Raw genomic sequence first — 21,610 nt, 5'->3', positions numbered from 1 at the left:
TTGCGTCCCGTGTTAGTCTTCTGAGGAGGTCTATGCGATTTTTCGTTGTGGCCCGTCGGAACTGTCGATCGATGAGTCGAGCGTCATATCCCGTTCTTACCAGGGCGTCTTTCAGAGTCTGTAGGTGTCCATCCCGTTCCTCCTCGTCTGAGCAGACCCTGTGTATTCGCAGGGCCTGTCCATAGGGGATGGCCTCTTTGACGTGGTTAGGGTGGAAGCTGGAAAAGTGGAGCATTGTGAGATTGTCCGTGGGCTTGCGGTAGAGTGAGGTGCATATTATCTGTGGTAGATATAACCAAGACTTGAGCCCTGAATTTTCATGGGCCTTCCAGCTGTCTCACATCATGGGGGGAGTTTTAACTCCCAAGAACAGGTCAGTTGGAGTCAGGTGGGAGGTGAAAATAGTAGTTTTTTGGGTCGCGACTGCAACCCAGCTCCAAGGCGCCCACTTCCGGGTTTAATATGGGTGCGTTTGGATGTGTGCACGGACGCACTGGCCAAGGCCACATCCCCAATTAGGGCCGGCATCATTAAGAGATTGAATTTAACTAAGCTTTAAATTTAACGCGTCCTGGATGGCTTTCCTGGGGCTCGTGAATCCCGCCAAGTGAAAGGAGGCGGGAAGGGCCGGATCATGAGGTGAGTGCCTTTATTGCACCGCTTGTGCGCCTGGAGGAACGAGAGTGTTTCCTCCAGGCCCAACGAACGTACCTGCCGCAATCGGACCCCTGCAATCAGCTGACCCCCCCACCGATGGTCATAAGAACATAAGAAATAGGAGCAGGAGTAGGCCAATCGGCCCCTCGAGCCTGCTCCGCCATTTAATAAGATCATGGCTGATCTGATCCTAACCTCAAATCTAAATTCATGTCCAATTTCCTGCCCGCTCCCCGTAACCCCTAATTCCCTTTACTTCTAGGAAACTGTCTATTTCTGTTTTAAATTTATTTAATGATGTAGCTTCCACAGCTTCCTGGGGCAGCAAATTCCACAGACCTACCACCCTCTGAGTGAAGAAGTTTATCCTCATCTCAGTTTTGAAAGAGCAGCCCCTTATTCTAAGATTATGCCCCCTCGTTCTAGTTTCACCCATCCTTGGGAACATCCTTACCGCATCCACCCGATCAAGCCCCTTCACAATCTTATATGTTTCAATAAGATCGCCTCTCATTCTTCTGAACTCCAATGAGTAGAGTCCCAATCTACTCAACCTCTCCTCATATGTCCGCCCCCTCATCCCCGGGATTAACCGAGTGAACCTTCTTTGTACTGCCTTGAGAGCAAGTATGTCTTTTCTTAAGTATGGACACCAAGACTGTATGCAGTATTCCAGGTGCAGTCTCACCAATACCTTATATAACTGCAGCAATACCTCCCTGTTTTTATATTCTATCCCCCGAGCAATAAACGCCAACATTCCGTTGGCCTTCTTGATCACCTGCTGCACCTGCATACTAACTTTTTGATTTTCTTGCACTAGGACCCCCAGATCCCTTTGTACTGCAGTACTTTCCAGTTTCTCGCCATCAAGATAATAACTTGCTCTCTGGTTTTTCCTGCCAAAGTGCATAACCTCACATTTTCCAATATTGTATTGTATCTGCCAAATCTCCGCCCACTCACCCAGCCTGTCTATATCACCCTGCAGATTTTTTATGACCTCCTCACTCTCTACTTCCCCTCCCATCTTTGTATCATCTGCAAACTTTGATATGTTACACTCGGTCCCCTCCTCCAAATGGTCGAGACCATCCCCCCACTCCCGTTGGCCGACCCCCCCCCCACCCCCGCGATGTGTCCGACCCTCCTAATGTTTCCAGCCCTGATCCCTCCAGCCCCCCGATGTCCGACCCCCACCCCCCCTCCCCCAGCGATGTCAGATTTACCTGTCATCCACTCCCCGGCTGCTTTCCCGCCTGACAGGCAGCCAGCCTGTCAATCTGGCTGGCTGTCGCACAGGAAATCCGGAAGTAAAAGTGTAATCTTTCAATTGGGTCGCGAGCGCACATTCCGAGCTGCCAACTTTACTTCCGTGTTTCGCGCCCAAAAACCTTCCCCCCTCTCTCTTCCCGGCTCCAGGTAAAAATCATGCCCCATAATCCGACAGGACTGCAGCAGAAAGCCCAGCACTGAGCCAGGACCTGGATGCTTTGTGTTCCAGGTTTCACTGGGAGTTTCCAGGGGCCTCGTCTGGGACAGAACCTCAAACTGCCACAAACATGGTGCCATCTGCCAGAGGGAGAGGGGGCCAGGGGCAGGGTGTTATTACTTCACCAGCCTCATTGTAACTAGTACCCCCAGTGAGATGAGGCATCCCAGACTTCAAAAAGGTGCCTGGACCCACTTGGGATCCCAAAGAGCTAGTAAATTAATAAAAATGTCAGCCCCCTCTTTGAGAGGGCAGGATCTACTTACCCTAGTAGGATCAGGGCTGCAGAGCATTGGCGGCTGCAATCCAGGTGTAACTGCTGGGATCGCTGCTGGTGCACATTCAGGGCCGAGATATCCGACCCGAAGACACTTTCATTATCCTATTGAATAGCCCATGTCTGACAATGTATAAATCGCACAAGTAGCTAAAGAGCATCTGCTCGGACATGTCCCAGTGCAGCTGAGAATAGGAACTCACCATGTGGAAGATCATGGATGCAAACCCACATCTCATCTCTCCATAGCACAGCATCTTTGACTCCCAAAGTGTGCCATCTCTAGTGCTTGTGACAGGGTTGGGGGCACCGAATTTTGTTAGAGCAAAATCCTGAAGCTCTGGCAGAAAAATGATATTTTATTTCCATATTTTTCAAGCTTGCCATTGGCCACAGTTTGCTAAGGTGGCATAGAATCGTAGGATCTTACAGCATAGAAGGAAACCATTGGGCCCATCTTGGAACGAGCTATCCAATTAGTCCCACTCCCCTGCTCTTTTTCCATATCCGTGCAAATTTTTCCTTTTCAAGTATATATCCAGTTCCTTTTTGAAAGTTACTATTGAATCTGCTTCCACCACACTTTCAGGCAGTGCATTCCCGATCATTACAACTTGCTGTATAAAATTTTTCTCCTCATCTCCCTTTGGTTCTTTTGCCTTTTTCATCCTTGAGAATAAATATAACTCAATTCTAAGTAAATTTGCATGTTCTGCGTCAATTGATGCTCATCAAGAACCTAACAAGCAAAAAAAACATGAAAACCTGTTTTTGTGCTAGAAATATATATCAATATATTTATAGAAGATAAATGACCTTAACGCAAAATTAGCACATGCGCAAGCTCTAACGCACAGAGGAAATTAAATCTTGTGATGCGAGACATTAATTTAAAATAGAACCACTTTCATTCAGATGACAATCACTGTCTGCTTTGTCATTATCCCTTCAAAGGAGAGTGATTTTATCAGAGAGCATTGTAAAGTATGTCCAGCATTGATTAGATTCATTTTAAGAAGTTCTTGAGTGGGAGATAAATGAATTAACTTTGACAAATGGTCTCTTTTTGAGTGTATGTAAAGCTGCCCCAATTCTCCTGCAAACTGGCAATTTTCTGAATTATCAGTCGTATGTTTATTTTGTTACGTATTTAGAAGAGGCCAGTAATATCAGTGCATTGCTCTAACTGCGACTTTGGAGCACAAATTATGCTGATCCCAACGCCCAGAATTGGTACTGTGCCACTTGGTATAACACCATGTTACTTTCTGGTTTCCCCTGAGCCTCCTATTCTTCAACCATGTACCTCTACCTGACATGAAGTGAAAGGTCTATTTTACTTTGGTTTTAGGGATTACTATGGTAGGTTATCATTTAACTAGTTTTAATTCCTCTCTATTGCTTTTGTCCAAAGGGAATGACCTGTTTCTGGTGGCAGTACATGAACTGGGCCACGCTCTGGGCCTGGAACATTCCAACAATCCAAGTGCCATCATGGCACCGTTTTACCAGTGGATGGATACAGAGAAGTTTGAGCTTCCGGAAGATGACTTAAAGGGGATCCAGCAGATTTATGGTGAGCCAGCTTAAGGGATATTACTTTATTTATTCTGCTTTTTATATTTTAAAGTGAGGTCCATTTGTAATTCCAAACTCTGTTCTTGTGCTTCCGAAGGGTTTCCACAGGAGGTACAAGATGTCCCTAACACATAATCTAGGCCCACACTTCAGTTCAGTACTGAGGGAGTGCTGCACTGTCAGAGGTGCCGTCTTTCGGATGAGACGTTAAACCGAGGCCCCGTCTGCCCTCTCAGGTAGACGTAAAAGATCCCATGGCATTATTCAAAGAATAGCAAGGGAGTTCTAACGGAGTCCTGGCCAATATTTATCCTTCAACCAACATTACTAAAACAGGTTATCAAGCCATTATCCAGGTTTGTGTGATCTTGCTGTGCGCAAATCGGCTGCCGCATTTCTTACATTACAACAGTGACTTCAATTCAAAAGCACTTAATTGGCTGTAAATCGCTTTGGGACATCCTGAGGTCGTGAAAGGCGCTATATCAATGCAAGTTCTTTTTTTCTTTCTAATTGTAATGTATTGTGGGTCAGTAGGAGTGTTGACAGCTACACAGGAGTTGCTGCATATATAGGACACATTCCTAATACAGTATAGAGCAAGGACGAATACAGGGCATAAAACTAGAAGTATTTCTAGTTTGTGCTTGGTATATGCTTTCATTAAGTATGACACTGAATGACTTCTGATTCAGACAGAGGTGTCACACACTTCCCTGAAAGCTTAGCTGATGTTGGAGTGTGTTTCCATGGTTGCTGACATCCTCATGGGCTCACCCAAATGATTGCTCTGCACATGTGGTGGACATCATTGCCAACCCTGACCTTCTCCTGACATTTACACCAAGGAATTTTTCCACCAGGAATCTATGGATAGCAATCGGAAGCGGGAACCTTGGTTAATTTTTGTTTTTTCCCTCTTCCAGTTTGGAAGCACAGAGGCCAATTGTAGTGGTCTCACAGCTACTCTAGGTGAGATTAGCTGGCTCAGTACAGAGCAGTGATTGAACCTGGGACTTTGCAGGTCTTAATGACTGAATACCATACCGTAACATCTATTTAACCATTGAGCCATCAAGTGACCCCCATCAGAACTGGTAGAAGAAATAGATTTGTGCCACACCTGCAGTGTGTGAGCTTGAGTGCTTGTATCTTCCCCTCAGGGTAAGTGTCCATCCCTCCCTCCCTTTTTCCCTATGTAATGTGATGACTGCTGCTTTTTTCTGATTGTTCCTGGCTTTGTTTCTAGGTCCACCAGACAGCAAACCTAAACCCACAAATTCACTGCCAACTGTGACACCGCGGAGACCAAAGAAACCAGAACGGGTGCCCCCCAAAACACCTACGGAGAGAAAACCAGCTCCCAGGGACCCTGATCCAGAAAATCCCAGGACTACAGATGGACCAACCCAATACGGTCCTAATATATGTGATGGGAACTTCGATTGTGTGGCTATGTTGCGGGGAGAAATGTTTGTGTTTAAGGTAAGTTGAGTTACTGGGTTCTGTTATTTAATTATCAGTCAAGCATTCCTCAGTAGGTCTGTGTAGCAATATTGTAAAGGACTTGAGATCGAATGTGTGATTGAGAATATCAAGTAACCTGAAGCCGTCTTAACAATGGAGAGTTTGGCACTACCCTTATTGCAGTACACAGTAGATAGCGGCAAAATCATTTAATTTGTGTTCCACAGACTTGGTCTGTCAGTGTTTCCTATAGTGATAGGAAGGCAGAGCGGAACAATTATTTACAAAGCTGTTTTCCTTAGCAATGCGCCAAAGAAGCAGTAACTCCAGCAGCAGGGATGGGATTGCCTTTTACTACACTAACCCACAGCCCCCTGTAATAGCACCAGCAACTGGATCAGCAATAAGGGACTCATAAGCCAGCTCAGTGACAGTAATCCAGCAGCACAGGTGACATCACTAGCTCAATGCGGTACCCAAAGTGTACTGATCTGTAAGACTACGGTAATACTATAAATTTTAGGCTTGTTTGTTCCTTACAACTAGGGATAGTTTTGATAATCAGACCGGGTCAAATAGAGGATCTAAAAATTAAATATTAATGAGGGGTTTTGTCTTTGTGCAGATCCACAATTCTCTGGGGTCAATATTTAACCACTCCCACAATAAAAAATTGGGGAACGAGTCCCCAACCTGCCACTTATGCTCCTGCCAGCATTTTTAAGGTGGCGGTTTCGAGCCGTCCGAGTATCCTGTCTTGGAGAGGCGGGACACTTCATTATAATATTCAAATCAGGCTCCCACCGTACAGTTCCCCTGATCTCGAGTCTCACTATCGGCCAACCACCCCCCCCCACCCACCAACCCCCGATCTCGAGCCTCCTGCCCCACGATCGGCCAACCCCCCCCCTCCCCATCAACCCCCGATCTCGAGCCTCCTGCCCCACGATCGACCAACCCCCCCCACCCACCAACCCCTGATCTCGAGCCTCCTGCCCCACGATCGGCCAACCCCCCCGCCCCCCCCACCAACCCCCGATCTCGAGCCTCCTGCCCCACGATCGACCGACCCCCCCGCCCCCCCCACCAACCCCTGATCTCGAGCCTCCTGCCCCACGATCGACCGACCCCCCCCTCCCACCAACCCCCGATCTCGAGCCTCCTGCCCCACGATCGGCCAACCCCCCCTCCCACCAACCCCCGATCTCGAGCCTCCTTCCCTACGATCGGCCGACCCCCCCCTCCCACCAACCCCCGATCTCGAGCCTCCTGCCCCACGATCGACCAACCCCCCCCCTCCCCACCAACCCCCGATCTCGAGCCTCCTGCCCCACGATCGGCCAACCCCCCCTCCCACCAACCCCCGATCTCGAGCCTCCTGCCCCACGATCGGCCAACCCCCCCCACCCACCAACCCCTGATCTCGAGCCTCCTGCCCCACGATCGACCAACCCCCCCCACCCACCAACCCCTGATCTCGAGCCTCCTGCCCCACGATCGACCGACCCCCCCGCCCCCCCCACCAACCCCCGATCTCGAGCCTCCTGCCCCACGATCGACCAACCCCCCCCTCCCCACCAACCCCTGATCTTGAGCCTCCTGCCCTACGATCGGCCGACCTTGTCCCCGGCTGTGGCTTCCTGCCGCTGGCTTTCCGCCCGGCCAACCTGTCAATCTGGCCAGTCGCGGGGCGGGAAACAGAAGAAAAATATTATAATTAAATTCGGCAGGTCCTCTGCGTCCCCGGAATTTCCGGGTTCCCCCTCCGCTACTGCTCTGCCCCGCTCTCTCCCCACCTCCACGTAAATATCGGGGCCTCTCTGTCTGTGTGATCTGAGCTTGCTCTCCTGCCTATACAGGGACTCTGGTTCTGGAGGGTTCGAAATAACCGAGTACTGGACAATTACCCAATGCCTATCGGTCATTTCTGGAGAGGACTGCCAACCAATATTGATGCAGCCTATGAACGGCATGATGGAAAGTTTGTGTTTTTTAAAGGTAAGGGCAGGGTACATTTATCCATTCAGACTGATTGTTACTGCCAGGGAAGCAGGAATCCTCCGGCTGACGTATTCGGTGTGTAGTTCTACGTGGGACCACCATCGCTTGATGTGCAGACTAATTTCCTATTTATATTAGGAGTTTGCTGCTTCCAGTTGTGCAGCCATCAGTGTAAATACAAGGTGCTGCTATTGTTGGAGGTGGTGCACTCCATTAAAAAAGGCGGTATTTAATGTACCTTCAATGATGGCACTGCCTCAGCCTCCAGCATAAACAACAAGTGATGGACCATCAGTCACAGAAGTGGCCAAAAAACTTTACCAGCAGTGAGCTGAGTAGCTAAAGCACTCTCATACGCTCCATTTTGACAATGAATTTTCTACAATTGTCTATACTAGCTTCCACCTGTCATTGAAGGAAGTACTGGGACTAAGGGGTCGGTACTGGGACCACTGCTTTTCTTGATATATATCTTGGACTTGGACTTGGGTGTACAGGGCACAATTTCCAAATTTGCAGATGACACAAAACTTGTAAGTGTAGTGAACAGTGAGGAGGATAGTGATAGACTTCAAGAGGATATAAACAGGCCGGTGGAATGGGCGGACACCTGGCAGATGAAATTTAATGCAGAAAAATGCGAAATGATACATTTCGGTAGGAAGAACGAGGAGAGGCAATATAAACTAGAGGGCATAATTCTAAAAGGGGTACAGGAACAGAGAGATCAAGGGGTATACGCACACAAATCATTGAAAGTGCAGGGCAGGTTGAGAAAGCGGCTAAAAAAGCATACGGGATCCTCGGCTTTATAAATAGAGGCTTAGAGTACAAAAGCAAGGAAGTCATGATGAACTTTTATAAAACACTGGTTCGGCCACAACTGGAGTATTGTGTCCAGTTCTGGGCACCGCACTTTGGGAAAGATGCCTTCGAGAGGGTGCAGAATAGATTTACTAGAATGATTCCAGGGATGAGGGACTTTAGTTACATGGATAGACTGGAGAAGCTGGGGTTGTTCCCTCTGGAGCAGAGAAGGTTCAGAGGAGATTTGATAGAGGTATTCAAAATTATGAAGGGTCGAGACAGATTAGATAGAGAGAAACTGTTCCCATTGGCGGAAGAGTCAAGAACCAGAGGACATAGATTGAAGGTGATTGGAAAATCTTTTTTACGCAGCGAGTGGTTAGGATCTGGAATGCACTGCCAGCGGGGGTGGTGGAGGCAGATTCAATCATGGCTTTCAAAAGGGAACTGGATAAGTAATTGAAAGCAAAAAATTTGCAGGGGTACAGGGATGGGGTGGGGGAGTGGGACTAGATGGATTGCTCTTGCATAGAGCCGGCACAGACTTGATGGACCGAATGGCCTTCTTCTGTGCTGTAACCTTTCTATTATTCTATGATAAAGCAAATAGCAACCTTAAGATAATTGCACATACAACAAGCTTGTACATGAGTTTAAAGTTGATTTGACTGCAATGAAACTGTTCTACAATATAAATGGGGTGTTTTGGTTTGAGCAGTAGCAGGGCTGAGAATTGATATCACAGGAAATTTGCCCATGTGATATATTTGCATATATTTCCCAGAGTTGGGGCCTTTAGATGGACAGATGGAGTAAGTGCCCGCCTGTTCCATGCGGGAGGCCACTTTAAATATGCAAATAGGGCTGCTATGATATACGATTGAAATTTTGAGTTACAAATGGGTGGAGCGTGGGCAGCGCATGTTACTCCAATTTGTACAGGCGTTGAGCGGCCTAACCAGGGACCCATGGAGGCCACTCAAAGAACAGCCCAAGACCATTTTCATCTTCTATTTTAGTGGTGCCAGGAGGAGCAGGAATGGTGTTCCTGGCCCCACAAAAATACTCCAGCCAATGCGCAGCTCCCCACCCCCTGGTAACGCTCCACCCCCAGGGCGAGGCTGTCACCTGGCTCCGACACAGCTGATTTCCCGCTCTTCCCAAAGAAGCAAGCTCCATCAGAGCACTGGTTTGGCACACGCAGCTCACCGGATCCATGTAAATGAGTCCCAGGCCTCAAAATGACTCAGGCCTCACGACAGCAACAACAGGTGGGTGGGGATCGCCCGCCAACTCCTGGTTTTGCACCAAATGTTAAAATCGGCCCCAGTATGTTTATTACTCTAAGAGGTGTGGCAGGAAGGGTTTATTACTCAGCAGATCTGATAGGCTGGGTTTATTTCTGGTGTGGTAGAATGTGTTTAATACTCCAGAGTTGTGGTCAGTGTGGGTTTATTACTCGGGAGATGCTGTTGGCTTGTATTGATTGCTGTGACGGTTACTGTGGCAGGGTAGGTTTATTGCCTTTGAGGTGTGTCAGGCTGGATTTACTGCTCTGGAGGTGTTGCAAAGTGTATTTTTTACTCTGGAGGTATGGCAGGATGGTTTTGATAATCTGGAGGTGTGACAGTTTTTGTTTATTACTCAAGCTATGGCAGAGTGGTGTTATTTCAAGGTGTGACAAGCTGGTTTGAATTCTGGAAATGTGAAAGAGTGATATTGATACTCAAAAGTGTGGCAGGGTGGGTTAATTACTCTGGAGGTGTGGCAGTGTTGTACTGATGCTCTGGAGGTGTAAAGGGATGTGTTTATATCTGGCAATGTGGCAGGTTGTGTTTCTTAGCTTGGAGGTGTGGTAGAGTTTGTTTATTATTCTGGAGGTGTGCAGTAAGGTGGCTTTATTATTCTGGATTTGTGACTGTGTGTGTGATACCTTGGAAGAATGACATGGTGGTTTTATTATCTGAAGGAGTATCTGGTGATCTCATTACTCAGGAAATGCAGGATTGAAGATTTATTACCCCGGAGGTGTGAAGAGTAGGTTTGTTATGCTGAAGGGTGCAGCAGGGTGATCGCCGATAACTCTATATCCCAACACTTCTTCTATCCCCTCACCACCCACATTCCCTACTCTGCTTGAACCTCACTTACAAATGCACTTTCAAACTCCCAACAGCCTTGCCTTTGGCCCTCCATTTGTCACAATACTTCTGCAGCTGTTAATGTGGTCAACATTCCCTCAGCTCTATTTTCAATGCCCTCATCACCAGAAAAATCTTCACTGTCTCCTATCGACGCCGCTCCCCATGGTACGGTCCACATCTTCGCTCTCTCAAGTCCAAGGGGCACAAAATTTGAATACACTACTGGCTTATTCATCCATCGCCAGATCTGGTTCAACCAAGTCAAGTTCTACTGGGCCTTGGCGGCCTCTGCCAAAATTGCACGCTACTGTGGGATCATTCCGGAAGGCAAAGATAATCCTAGGCTCCTTTTATCTATTACCAACCGCCTGCTTAAACCCCATTCCCCTGCCCTTTCCTCCCTCACTTCCAACGAGTGCAAGGAGTTACTGGATTTCTTTGTCACCAAGATTGAGACCATCCATTTAGATACCTGCCCCTTTCTCTTTATTCCCTAAGCCAACACCCCCCCGCCTCCCCATTCTAGCCCAGAGGCTGCCTGCCAGGCCCAAGGTAAATGCAGGGATGGGGTGGGTGGGAGGAAACCTGGGATCCGGGGTGGTCAGCGGTTTGTGAGGGGCAGGTTGTTCAGGGCAGGAGAGGCCCACCTGGACGTATCTCTATGATCGCCACACCTGGTTGTCACTGTTGGGACAACTGCTGCGTGTACCCCACTCTCTTCCAGGTTAAGATGGTGTTGGGGGTCTGATTACGTCAATAGGACCCTGATTTGCATAAATGTATGAGGCTCCTGTTGGACTCAGGCGGGCGCCTGATACACCTGAAAAATCAGAACAGAGTGAGAACGGAGTGCCTATTTCACCCGCTACATTTGAACTGCCCGGTTTGCACCTGGCGGGGGTGTTAAAATTCACCTCTATTTGTTTGCATTCCCTTGCCTCTTTGCACCCCGCAGGGGCAGCTGAGAGGACAGTGATGGAAGTAACCAATAATACAAACTATAAAAAAACTTTTAAAAAAACCTTAAGGTCACCTTAACCTTTGACCTCCAACCTTTTTCTGTTTTCTGTATTTGTCCATCAACAGATTGTTCCACAGGTGGGGCGTGGAAGGGCTCCTTATCTGGTATTTCAAAAGATTTTGGTGCAAAATGCAGGAAAATACGTGTTTGTTATATAATTTACCATTGTTTCCTGGGCGGGATGAGACGCCATCATTTTGCAAAGAGGCTGAGGATTGAACGTACAGACTTCCCAGACATAAGCACAGAGCAGCTGTGGGTGATGCAGCCTGTGCATCACATGAGCACTCCCAGAAGGCTGCTTACAGATTCCATTTCCTTACAAGCACACACACTGTGTGAGTGAAACTACACAGCATATGGATAGGGCTGTTGCCCTTTGCCAGATCCAAAATTGGACAGAGGCAAGCTGTGGAGAGGGAACAGGGCGTAGCAGTTTGTAAGGTACAGAAGTAATCTCTTAGCCAAGTCTCTATTACCGAAAATGTTCAACAATAAAGGTTTTCATTTAAAGAATAGCCGTGAGATACTATTTTGGGATTGTATATAAACTCAGCAAACAATACTGTGTGTCTTAGCTTGGGAAAGTCTTAAGCAACATACTGACTGGATGGGATTCAGTTTCTTTTCACGCCTTTTAAAGAGTTCACACTGCATGTGTGGAAGACTCTGCCTTTGCAGCAAAACTAAATTTTGCCTGAAAATCTGTCCCCATTCTCCAAAACCAAACTTTTAATATCCAGTTTTAAAATGAACTTTTTGGGCCTGAAATTACTGGTGCCTTGCGCTGGTGACAGAGGTCCAGCAGAGCAGAACTTCCAGCCGGTCTGCTCTGGTCATGACCCCATCTCCAATCATTCAGCCATCTTGTGTCACCTACCTGGCAGGGGACAGGAATTATACTGTTAGCTGCATTTGGTGTTTGTGATCATTCAATCTGTGTGCTAACAACAAAATGGACATTTAGCCATGACAAGTGCACTGCATCGCCAATCCATCTGTCTGATATGGTTTGTCTGGCTACAAAGTGCTTGGAAGGGGACAGGCTCAAATACTCGCAAATGATAGCAACCGCTCTGTGCTTATGTCTGGGAAGTCTGTACGTCCCAATACTCGGAACAGTATTCACTATAGAGACAATCATAGCATTAACTTTTCAGCAGAAAATATAGTTACCTTGTTTGACTTACCTGGCGGACTCATTCCATCTGTGAATTGGTTTACTTAAACAAAGTTTGAGTAGTAGAGTCAACATGAAGGGGTAGATTTTAACGCGGAGCAGGTTTCCAGCAGGAATCCGCTCTGACGAGTTAATTTCCCGCCCACCAGAGGCAGCAAGAGTCCACAGTGATTTTAATCGCGGGCCTCATTTAAATGCTGCCAGTCCACTGCCCGCCTGGAATGGGCGGAAAGAAGGTGCAGAGCGGCTGCCGGCAGGAGAAGCCCTTGGCCGCCTGTCAGCGTTCAGGTAAGTGGCAGGGAGGGGGGATTCGGGAGGGTACGCCTACGCCTCCTGGCCCCACAAAGGACATTTTTTGACTTACCTGGAGGGCCTCTTCGTCCTGCCCACTAGTTGTCGACCTGTTTCAGCCTGGGGGGAAAGCCCTACTCTGGCCCCGGTTAAATTGTCATCAGGTTCCTACTGATGTAATAAGACTCTGATTTGCATAAATTCATGAGGTTTCCGCTTGCTTTAAGTGGATGCCTCGACCACCTCCAAAATCCTGCATGTTAATATCTGGGAGACGGGAAAGAGACGAGTTCCAAGTGAGTAAGTAACCTGCTCGTTTTTAATAGCTCACCTGGCTGGTTTCTGCCGGGCGGGTAGGGTTAAAATTGACCTTGAGGTGTTTGACTGGACAATTACAGATTTGTCTCTGGACACAATGGTGCTTGGCTTTACCTTCACGTTTGTCCTTTGCACAGGAACCACTGGAACCAGTGCTTGTAGCGTGGAGGTATTCAGCACACAGGGCATTACGGACACAAAATCACCCCCAATGCAATTGATTTTCTGAATTTATAAATAGATTATTTTTTGGCGTCAGCAAAAGAAACAAAAAGCAATATCTTTGGGATTTTGATTTGGGTTCAAAGGTGAATAGAATTCTTCCATCTTTTCCAGGTGATAAATTCTGGCTGTTCCAGGAAGCGATGTTGGAGTCAGGGTACCCTCGTCACCTGATGGAGCTTGGTGCTGGAATGCCTCATGACAGGATTGATGCAGCTATCTGGTGGGAAATCACCGGTCAGACCTACTTCTTCAAGGGGGACAGGTCTGCTTTGAGTTATGTTGCCATCTTCACTTTAAGCATTGTGGGACAGCTTCGATTCCTACTGATTTAGAAACAGCGTACCAGAGGAAAAAAACCCGGCTTCCTGATCAGTAAGGCTCAGTCTTACGCATGTCCCTTGAAAAACTGCAGCCAGGGTTAGATGGATCTTTGTATTTGATGGACATTGCTAGATGGAGCTCTCAACAGATGGTACATATTCAAATTAGATACTCCAGCTAGTCAGCCTTTCATGCAGCAAAAATAAAGAGGGAGCCTCCCAGTGCGAGGGTGGAAAATTCCAATCGTCCTGCAGTGGAGATGCCGCTGCAGCACCAGAAGAAGTGGCGAGGGACCATTGTGGGATCTTTACCGCTGCTTCCTGGCACTAAAGCCACCTTCTATGTATCAGCCTGGGAAGGGGGTGATAAGTGGAGTGGATGGGAGGGAAAATCTTCCAGAGACCGGGGACCCGCTCCCTCTTCCTTTCACCGCCGTTTGCATGCGGCGGGCAATGAAGGAGCAGCCGGTGGCCGTCCTGGCGGGGGAAGAAAATCCTGGTAATGGTGGTGAGTGTGGCAGTAGGACTCACCACCTGAATTTTCCCTCATTCTCCGCCGCAATCCCATGATATTTCATGTGGGATCGTGAAGGAGATTCCTGGCCCTTGGGTCAGAAATGCATGACTGCAACAACCTTTAGTTCTCTGTGACTATTCTGGAGGAATCCTTGTTTTTAAGGTACTAGTTAAAACTCTGCTTACAGCTGTAACTGTGAACTGAACTGAGGGCAGCATCACAGAGCACATATAGAGGGTCTGCCCTATGTAGCTTATGAATTGAGAGGCATTCAGTTATCTGCCCCTGCACAGTACATTTCAAATAGTGCTTTGTATAGATTTACCTACTTACGTTTCATTTGGTACTGCTTTGCATTGATTTATCTGACCTGGTTCCATTCCCCTTGTGTGGTTGGATATAGATTTACCTACCCTGACTTGATTCCCCTTATGTAGAGAATAGTGTGAGGTTGGGAGGGCTGGTTTGCAAAGCACTTACTGTGATACTGTAATAACACTGAATACTGAACAGACTTTCTGATGATTTCAGCTACTGGCGCTTCAGTGAAGAGAGGAGAGCAGTAGATAGTGGCTATCCAAAGCCAATCAGCATTTGGAAAGGAATCCCACCTTCACCGAAGGGGGCCTTCCTCACTGATGATGGAGGTAAGCAAGGGTCCATATAGGGAATTATGTCAAAATAGCGAGTCAGGTTTGGTGGTTGGGGAAACTGTTGGGCACTTGCTATTAAACGTGGGAACCTGCTTCTGTTTGTTAAATGACAAGAAACTGAATTTAACTTTGGGTAATGGAGATATCATTGTATGCTGTGAGCATGATGACGTCATATTTTAAAGCCTAGAGTGTGAAGGTGTTGCAGTTCAACAATATCACAACACGCAGTGATGTTACTACAGTAATAATTGGTACCTAGTTACTGCTTTACAGTAACAGTTATGTTTCAGATCCATGACCAAGTACAGACAAATATGGCCTAAATTTTAACCCCACGAACAGGAGGGTTGAGGGCAGGTGGAAAGGTAAAAATTGTAAAAAACTAAAACCTGACCCCAACTCGCCTCCAACCTGCCCACTTCCGGTTTTAACGGAGGCGGGATGAGGAACGGGTGACCAACCTGCTCTTAAGAGGCAGGTTGGTCAGGGAATGCTTTCAAGGAGGCTGCGGGCCTCCATTTTTACAGCTTTTTTATTTTTAACTTCTGGGGGCCGGGATTCCCGGGCCTTCTGCTTCACGCCTCGTGAGAGGAGGCAAGAAGGCCTGAAACTGCAGGTAAGTGCCTTTATTGCACTGCTTGTGGGCTCGGAGAAGCAGGAGTGCTTCCCCCTAGCCCAACAAGCCTACCTGCAGCAACCTCCCTGCAACGATCTCTGACCCTCCTCCTGATCTCCACACCCCCCCCCACGATCTCCAATCCCATAACTCCGACTCCCGCCGATGACCGACCCCCCGATGACTCCCGACCCCCTCCTGATGACTCCCGACCCCCTGCCGATGACCCCCGACCCTGACCCCCCTCCCCCATGACTGACTCCCCCCCTCCCCATCTAAGACTTACCTGCTTGCATCCGTTTCCTGGCTCTTCTACCATCCGACTGACGGCCAGCCTGTCAATCAGGCCGGCCTGTCGGGCGGGAAACCAACAAAAAATAATTAAAAGACATCCTTACGCCAAAATTGTAAGGATGGACGGGAAACCTGTACTTCCGGGTTTCCCATCAGGAATCCCACCCGCCCTCTTCCCTGCTCCGGGTTGAAATTTATCCCCAAGTAACGGTGAGCATAGTATGTTTCAGGGACCAGCTGAACCCCAGTTTCGCATATAGATCAATGTACAAAACAATTCTGTCCAATAAAAGCGCTGAAGGAATTAATTGTGCAGCATTTCTGACGACTGTTGTCTAACATTCAAATCTTTGAGATGCCATCTCTAAACTGATTCTATTTTGATTGGCAGCTTTCACACATTTTTACAAAGGTACCAAATACTGGAAGTTTAACAACCAGTTGCTGAGAACGGAGCCTGGTTATCCAAAATCCATCCTCCGTGACTGGATGGGATGCCGTCTGGAAGTTGAACCTGATTTAGATGAAAAGGAGCCTGATTTGGATGTTGACGATTTTGATGATGCTAATGATATTGATGGTGATAATGATGATGAAGAAGGTGGGACAAAGGAAGAGAGGGAAAAAGAGGTGGACATCCATATTAACATCCCTGTAGATGACTATACCAGAGCCATGAATATAATAATGGTCATAGTCCCACTAATTCTGCTGCTCTGCATTCTGGGACTGATTTATGCCATCCTCCAACTGCAGAAGAAAGGAACACCCAAGCTCCTGCTGTACTGTAAACGCTCCATGCAGGAATGGGTTTGACAATCACGTTGGTGCTATTACTAGGTGGCTCACCATTGGATCACAGACATTGAGTCCAGGTGACACTGCTTCTCAATTTTGTTTGTTTTGCTTTGTACGGTCCTGCTCAACGTGTTAAGTGAGGCATTGACCGTAAGAAACATAGAGAATTTTGGGTATTTTGAGTTGGTCCCAGTGTAATCGGGCTGAACGAATTTGTGATGTGGTTCCAAGGAATGCTTCTGTTCCTCTTTACCTCCCTCCCCTTAACTGTGCTGAATGGGAGTGAAGCCTGGCCTGAGGAATGATTCCTACTGGGCTTCCAAAGGGAGTTTTGTTGGCTAGAGATGATGAACCACGATGTACAAAACACTTGAAATCATTAATGTTGTTTGAGCACATCATTCAATGGGATTAATCCATAAATAATTTCTATCCAACCGCACTGCCTTTAGGTCCACTGAAAGATTTCAACTCCCGAGCTGAAGATTTTCTGAATGTTGGCTAGGACCAGCATGTAATGGAGTTAGAACAACTGCTGACAGCTACACTAAGTCATAGAAGAATTGGACACTCATTGGAGCAGCCACAAAAGATAAACTTGTTTCTTTATACTTTAGAATTATTGCAGTTATACCAATTACACCCAGAGAGCTTTAATAAAATCACTGTATCATTGGGAGATAGCTGCTATTCCGTTGTATCACTGAGAGATAATTACTGTAACTTACTACAAGCACTGGGAGATTGTCATTTGCTCTCCTGTAACTCTGGGAGTTAGCTGACTCTGTGAAATGTCCTTATCAACATTATGATTCTGTTGTGGTTAGACCTGTTCTACTGAAAGGAAATCATTCCATTTCACCAGATTTTAGTGGAGGACCAAAGAACTTTGTTCATTGATTGTTGATTTCTTTCTTAAAGCTTTGCATTCGTGCCTTTCCTACAGATTGGGTTGTTGCTGCCGTAAAGCATCACAACAATAATTTAACAGGAGTCCTGGCTTACCTCCTCAGGCTGAAAGCAGGGACTCCTTGACTGTAGGCCTAACTCTGGGCTGCAAGCTGGAGGCTGATGCCTGCTGATTGCAGACTTGTCTCTCCAGGCTGAAGGCTTACTGCAGGTCTCATCAAGCTAGAGGCAGAGTTCTAACTGAATGGAGGGATTCCCTTTGTGGATAGTTTACATTCTGATTGCTTTGTCTTCAGAAGAATATATTGGATATAAAGAGTGGAGATGTCCTTGTTAGCACTGTGACCCTGTTAACATCATAGGCCTGTCTCCATATTGGAGGCAGAGGTCTAATGATATGGAGATAATCAATTAATAGAGGGATTTCCCATGGGGATATTCTGTAGTTTGGCTGTTTTGACTTCGAAAGAATATTGGATGTAAAAAAAGTGTAAAGGATGCATCAGGAATAGGGTTGTCACTTTTTGCCAAGTTCAAAACTCAACTTTGACAGAATCTGCATTTGCAGCCTCTCTTTTATCACATGCTTCAGCGAGGTCATCCAGGATGCCATAAAATTCAGCAAAGATCAACCTCCACCTTGAATTTTTTATGAACTGTAGAAAGTCTTATGATGTGTTGTACCTTCATCATTTATACACAGTTCCCTCAATGATATTATGCCGAAGCATAGGGGTCAGGTTCCACACATTCACCAACAACACTGAACTCTACCTCTTCATCTCCTCCAAAGGCTAGTGATACACTTTCCAACTGCCTGTCCAACATTAAGACTTGGATGACCCAAAATTTCCTTCACTTTTTTTCAGCAAAACTGAAATCTTCCTCTTCAGCTGTTGTCAGCATCTTCATGCCTCCATCAGCCTCTCTGGTTGAACTTCAGGCTAAGTCGAGCTATGTAGAGCCTTGGCGTATTGCTCAACCTCCAATTAAACAACTTCGCCCACTTCTGTTTCATTCCTAAGATCACCTTCACATCTGCAACATTGCCCACCTCTGTCCCACCTCTCCCGAAACCCTAGTCCATGAATTTATCACCTGTAATGCTCTTTTAGCCAGTCTCCCTGCTTCCATCTTCTACAAAGTACCACTCATTTAGAACTCTACGGTTTGCATTGTCACCCATGCACAAGTTCTGCATTCCCATTACCCCAGTCTTTTCCAAGCTCCACTGGCTCGCCATACCCCAAGGAAATTGACGTCAAGATTCTAATCCTTGTTTTCAAATCCATGGCCTCAACCCACATTTCCTCCATCCATTCATCTCCAAGCACACTCTCCACTCCCCTGGGCTACTCCTTGTTCCCTGTGCCTTCTAGTTCATCATTGGTGGCCGCACTTTCAGCCGCTATGCTCCCTCCCTGCTTTCTTGCCACCTCCCTTCTCTTTGACCGTGCAATTTCCCCCCAATACTTGTGTTTTTCCTTCTTCTCACTATTCATCATTTTTCTTTCCAATGTAAAGTGCTTTGGGACATCTTCCTGTTCATAAGAAGTGTTATGGAAATGGAAATGATTGTTGATGTGTACCTAGATCTAGAAAGCCTTTGGCAAAGTGCTGCACAAAAAATATAAAACCTGGAAATGGATAAGAAATTGGTTGAAGGGTAGGAAGCAATGGGCACTTGTGAGGGGATTGGTATTGGGTGCAGGGTGGGGGAAGAATTACTGTGTGGGATGGCCCAAGGATCAGCATTGGAATCCCTTCTGTTTCTAGTACACCTCAGCCTTTTGGTTCAAAATCTAAATGCTAATTAGTCGAATTGGCAGAAAATGCTGAATCGGGCAGTGCAATCAAGTCTGGTGAGCAGCCAAGGAACTACAAAATGAGCTAGATAAAATCTGTAAGTGACAGTCGTAGATGAAACTCTACGTGGATAAGTGTAAAGTATTGCACATCGGAAGGAAAATGGATGATATACTATGAATAGTGTTGAAATAGCTAGAGGTGAAGTTGGAAGTGATCTAGGGTTGTTAGTAGACTCGGCACGTAACAAGTCCAGTCATTGTAAAGCAAATATAGCTGAATATATAGATATAGCTATATAGCTTGAGCCATATAGCCCAAACAATAGAGTATAAGTCAGAAAAAGTCATCTTAAAACTGTACAGCACTCTGGTCAGACTCCAGTTTCGGCCAAAGAGACATTCAAACCCCGCAGGTGGTGCAGGAAAGAGCCATGAGGCTGATCCCTAATGCCAGAGAACGGCGATATAAGGAAAGCCTCAAGGAACTTGAGTTCTTCAGCCTTGAAAGGAGATGACTGAGAGGTGAGCTTATGGAGAATATAAAATGATTAACTTGGAACCTCACTTCAAGTTAAACTGACAATAGGAAAAGGGAACATGGGTTCAATCTGGTGAAAGGTGAATTTAAGAGTATTGACTGGAAGTTCTTTTTTAGAATAAGCGATACTTGGAATCGACTTCCAGACAAGGTAGGCAAAACTTTGGAATCATTTAGGAGACAGTTGGAAGCTGTGATTGGGGACAGTAGGTTTTTCTAGATGGATGAGCTAGATCGAAGAAACGGCCTTCCTCATCTATAATGCCTTTGTAATCTCAGAAAAGCTCATACATTTCAATTCTAGGGCAGCCAGTCACATGTTTCACCACCATAGGGTGTAGGGAGATCAAAAGGAGCTTCATTATCTCCTGGTGGTGACCAGATGCCATGATAGTCCCAGGATTACAGATACATTACAGAAACATTACAGTTCCACAAAAGAAGATAAAAAGGCAGGCTTAAATTTAAGCAACAGCCTTTTCATGTCCAGTTAACATTTTTGAATTGCCCAGACAGTCCACTCGAAAACTGGACTGTCTGATCCAAAACAGGATGGGTGGCAATTCTGATCAGGAATCTCCACCAGTCACTCAGAGAGGACACTGGGTCCATATCTCACACTGCATGTGCCTTTATATTAAGCATTTATCAAAACTGGGAGCATCTAACAGCCTTTCCTAGTAATGATCTTCATTCTAACCTAACTGTTACAGGGTGCAGATGCTACCCCAATATTATAAGCTTTCAGAATTGCAATTCCAATTGGAATTGATTAGAATTATTTCACTGTAGCATAGCTCTGTCATCAGTCCATGATGATGCGGTGATTTCAAGGTACCTTTTACATTTGGTGCTAACTTGTAGTAAGAGGAAGGTATCGAACAGTGACTTCACCAGGGTATTACAATGTGATCGAGGCAGCTAACAGTCTGTATTATACATTGCACAGCCAGGAGATCACACATAATAGATTTGTGTTGCGGGTATTTACAAAACAAATTCAAATAACTAAGTCTTGGAGCCTCTGAGCTCATCACCTCTGAGCGCTTTTGCTGTCTGATACCGGTTCCTGTGCCAAACGACAGCACCTCATGTCTAAATCACCCACATTAATGATATTCAAACATTGCTAAGCTGTGTTAATCACTGTCACTCAACGTTCCTAGAAATCATGCAATTTGGAAACAAATGTTAGAAGTATGGTTTTGTTTTTAAAATAACTTTTTTTTGTGTATGTAGATTTTCTGATGTTCTTTTTTTAAATTGGTTCATGCTGGGCGTGTGTTACAATTAAATACCACAAATGAAACTCCCTGCTTCTGCAGTGACTGGTCAGTGGCTTCTTTCATGCTATGTGAGGATGCACATAGATGCAACATGTATGTGCACATTTATGACACCAGGATGAGAAATCAGTTTCATAGAATCATAGAAAGGTTACAGCATGGAAGGAGGCCATTCGGCCCATCGAATCTGCGCCGGCTGTATGTACGAGCAATCCAGCCAGTCCCACTCCCCTGCCCTATACCCGTAGCCCTGCAAATTTTTTCCTTTCAAGTACTTATCCAGTTCCCTTTTGAAGGCCATGATTGAATCTGCCTCCACTACCCCATCGGGCAGTGCATTCCAGATCCTAACCACTCGCTGTGTAAAAAAGCTTTTCCTCATGTCACCTTTGGTTCTTTTGCCAATCACC

General features: G+C 46.4%; 1 protein-coding gene across 1 annotated transcript in view; it reads left to right on the top strand.

The window, feature by feature from the left end:
• mmp15b (matrix metallopeptidase 15b) overlaps nt 1-21,223 on the top strand; it is a 55,209-nt gene extending 33,986 nt beyond the window's left edge. Inside the window, exons 5-10 of the mRNA XM_067997702.1 lie at nt 3,841-4,002; nt 5,254-5,489; nt 7,331-7,469; nt 13,570-13,720; nt 14,827-14,942; nt 16,253-21,223. Of these exons, the coding sequence (XP_067853803.1) occupies nt 3,841-4,002; nt 5,254-5,489; nt 7,331-7,469; nt 13,570-13,720; nt 14,827-14,942; nt 16,253-16,677 (1,229 nt within the window). The 3' untranslated portion in view covers nt 16,678-21,223. The remainder of the gene's footprint in view (nt 1-3,840; nt 4,003-5,253; nt 5,490-7,330; nt 7,470-13,569; nt 13,721-14,826; nt 14,943-16,252) is intronic.
• The last annotated feature ends 387 nt before the right edge of the window (nt 21,224-21,610 follow it).

Source organism: Heptranchias perlo, chromosome 16, assembly GCF_035084215.1.
Source record: "Heptranchias perlo isolate sHepPer1 chromosome 16, sHepPer1.hap1, whole genome shotgun sequence".
Lineage (NCBI taxonomy): Eukaryota > Metazoa > Chordata > Chondrichthyes > Hexanchiformes > Hexanchidae > Heptranchias > Heptranchias perlo.
The sequence above is the reverse complement of the archived record's forward strand: the minus strand, read 5'-3'. Positions and strand labels throughout refer to the sequence as shown.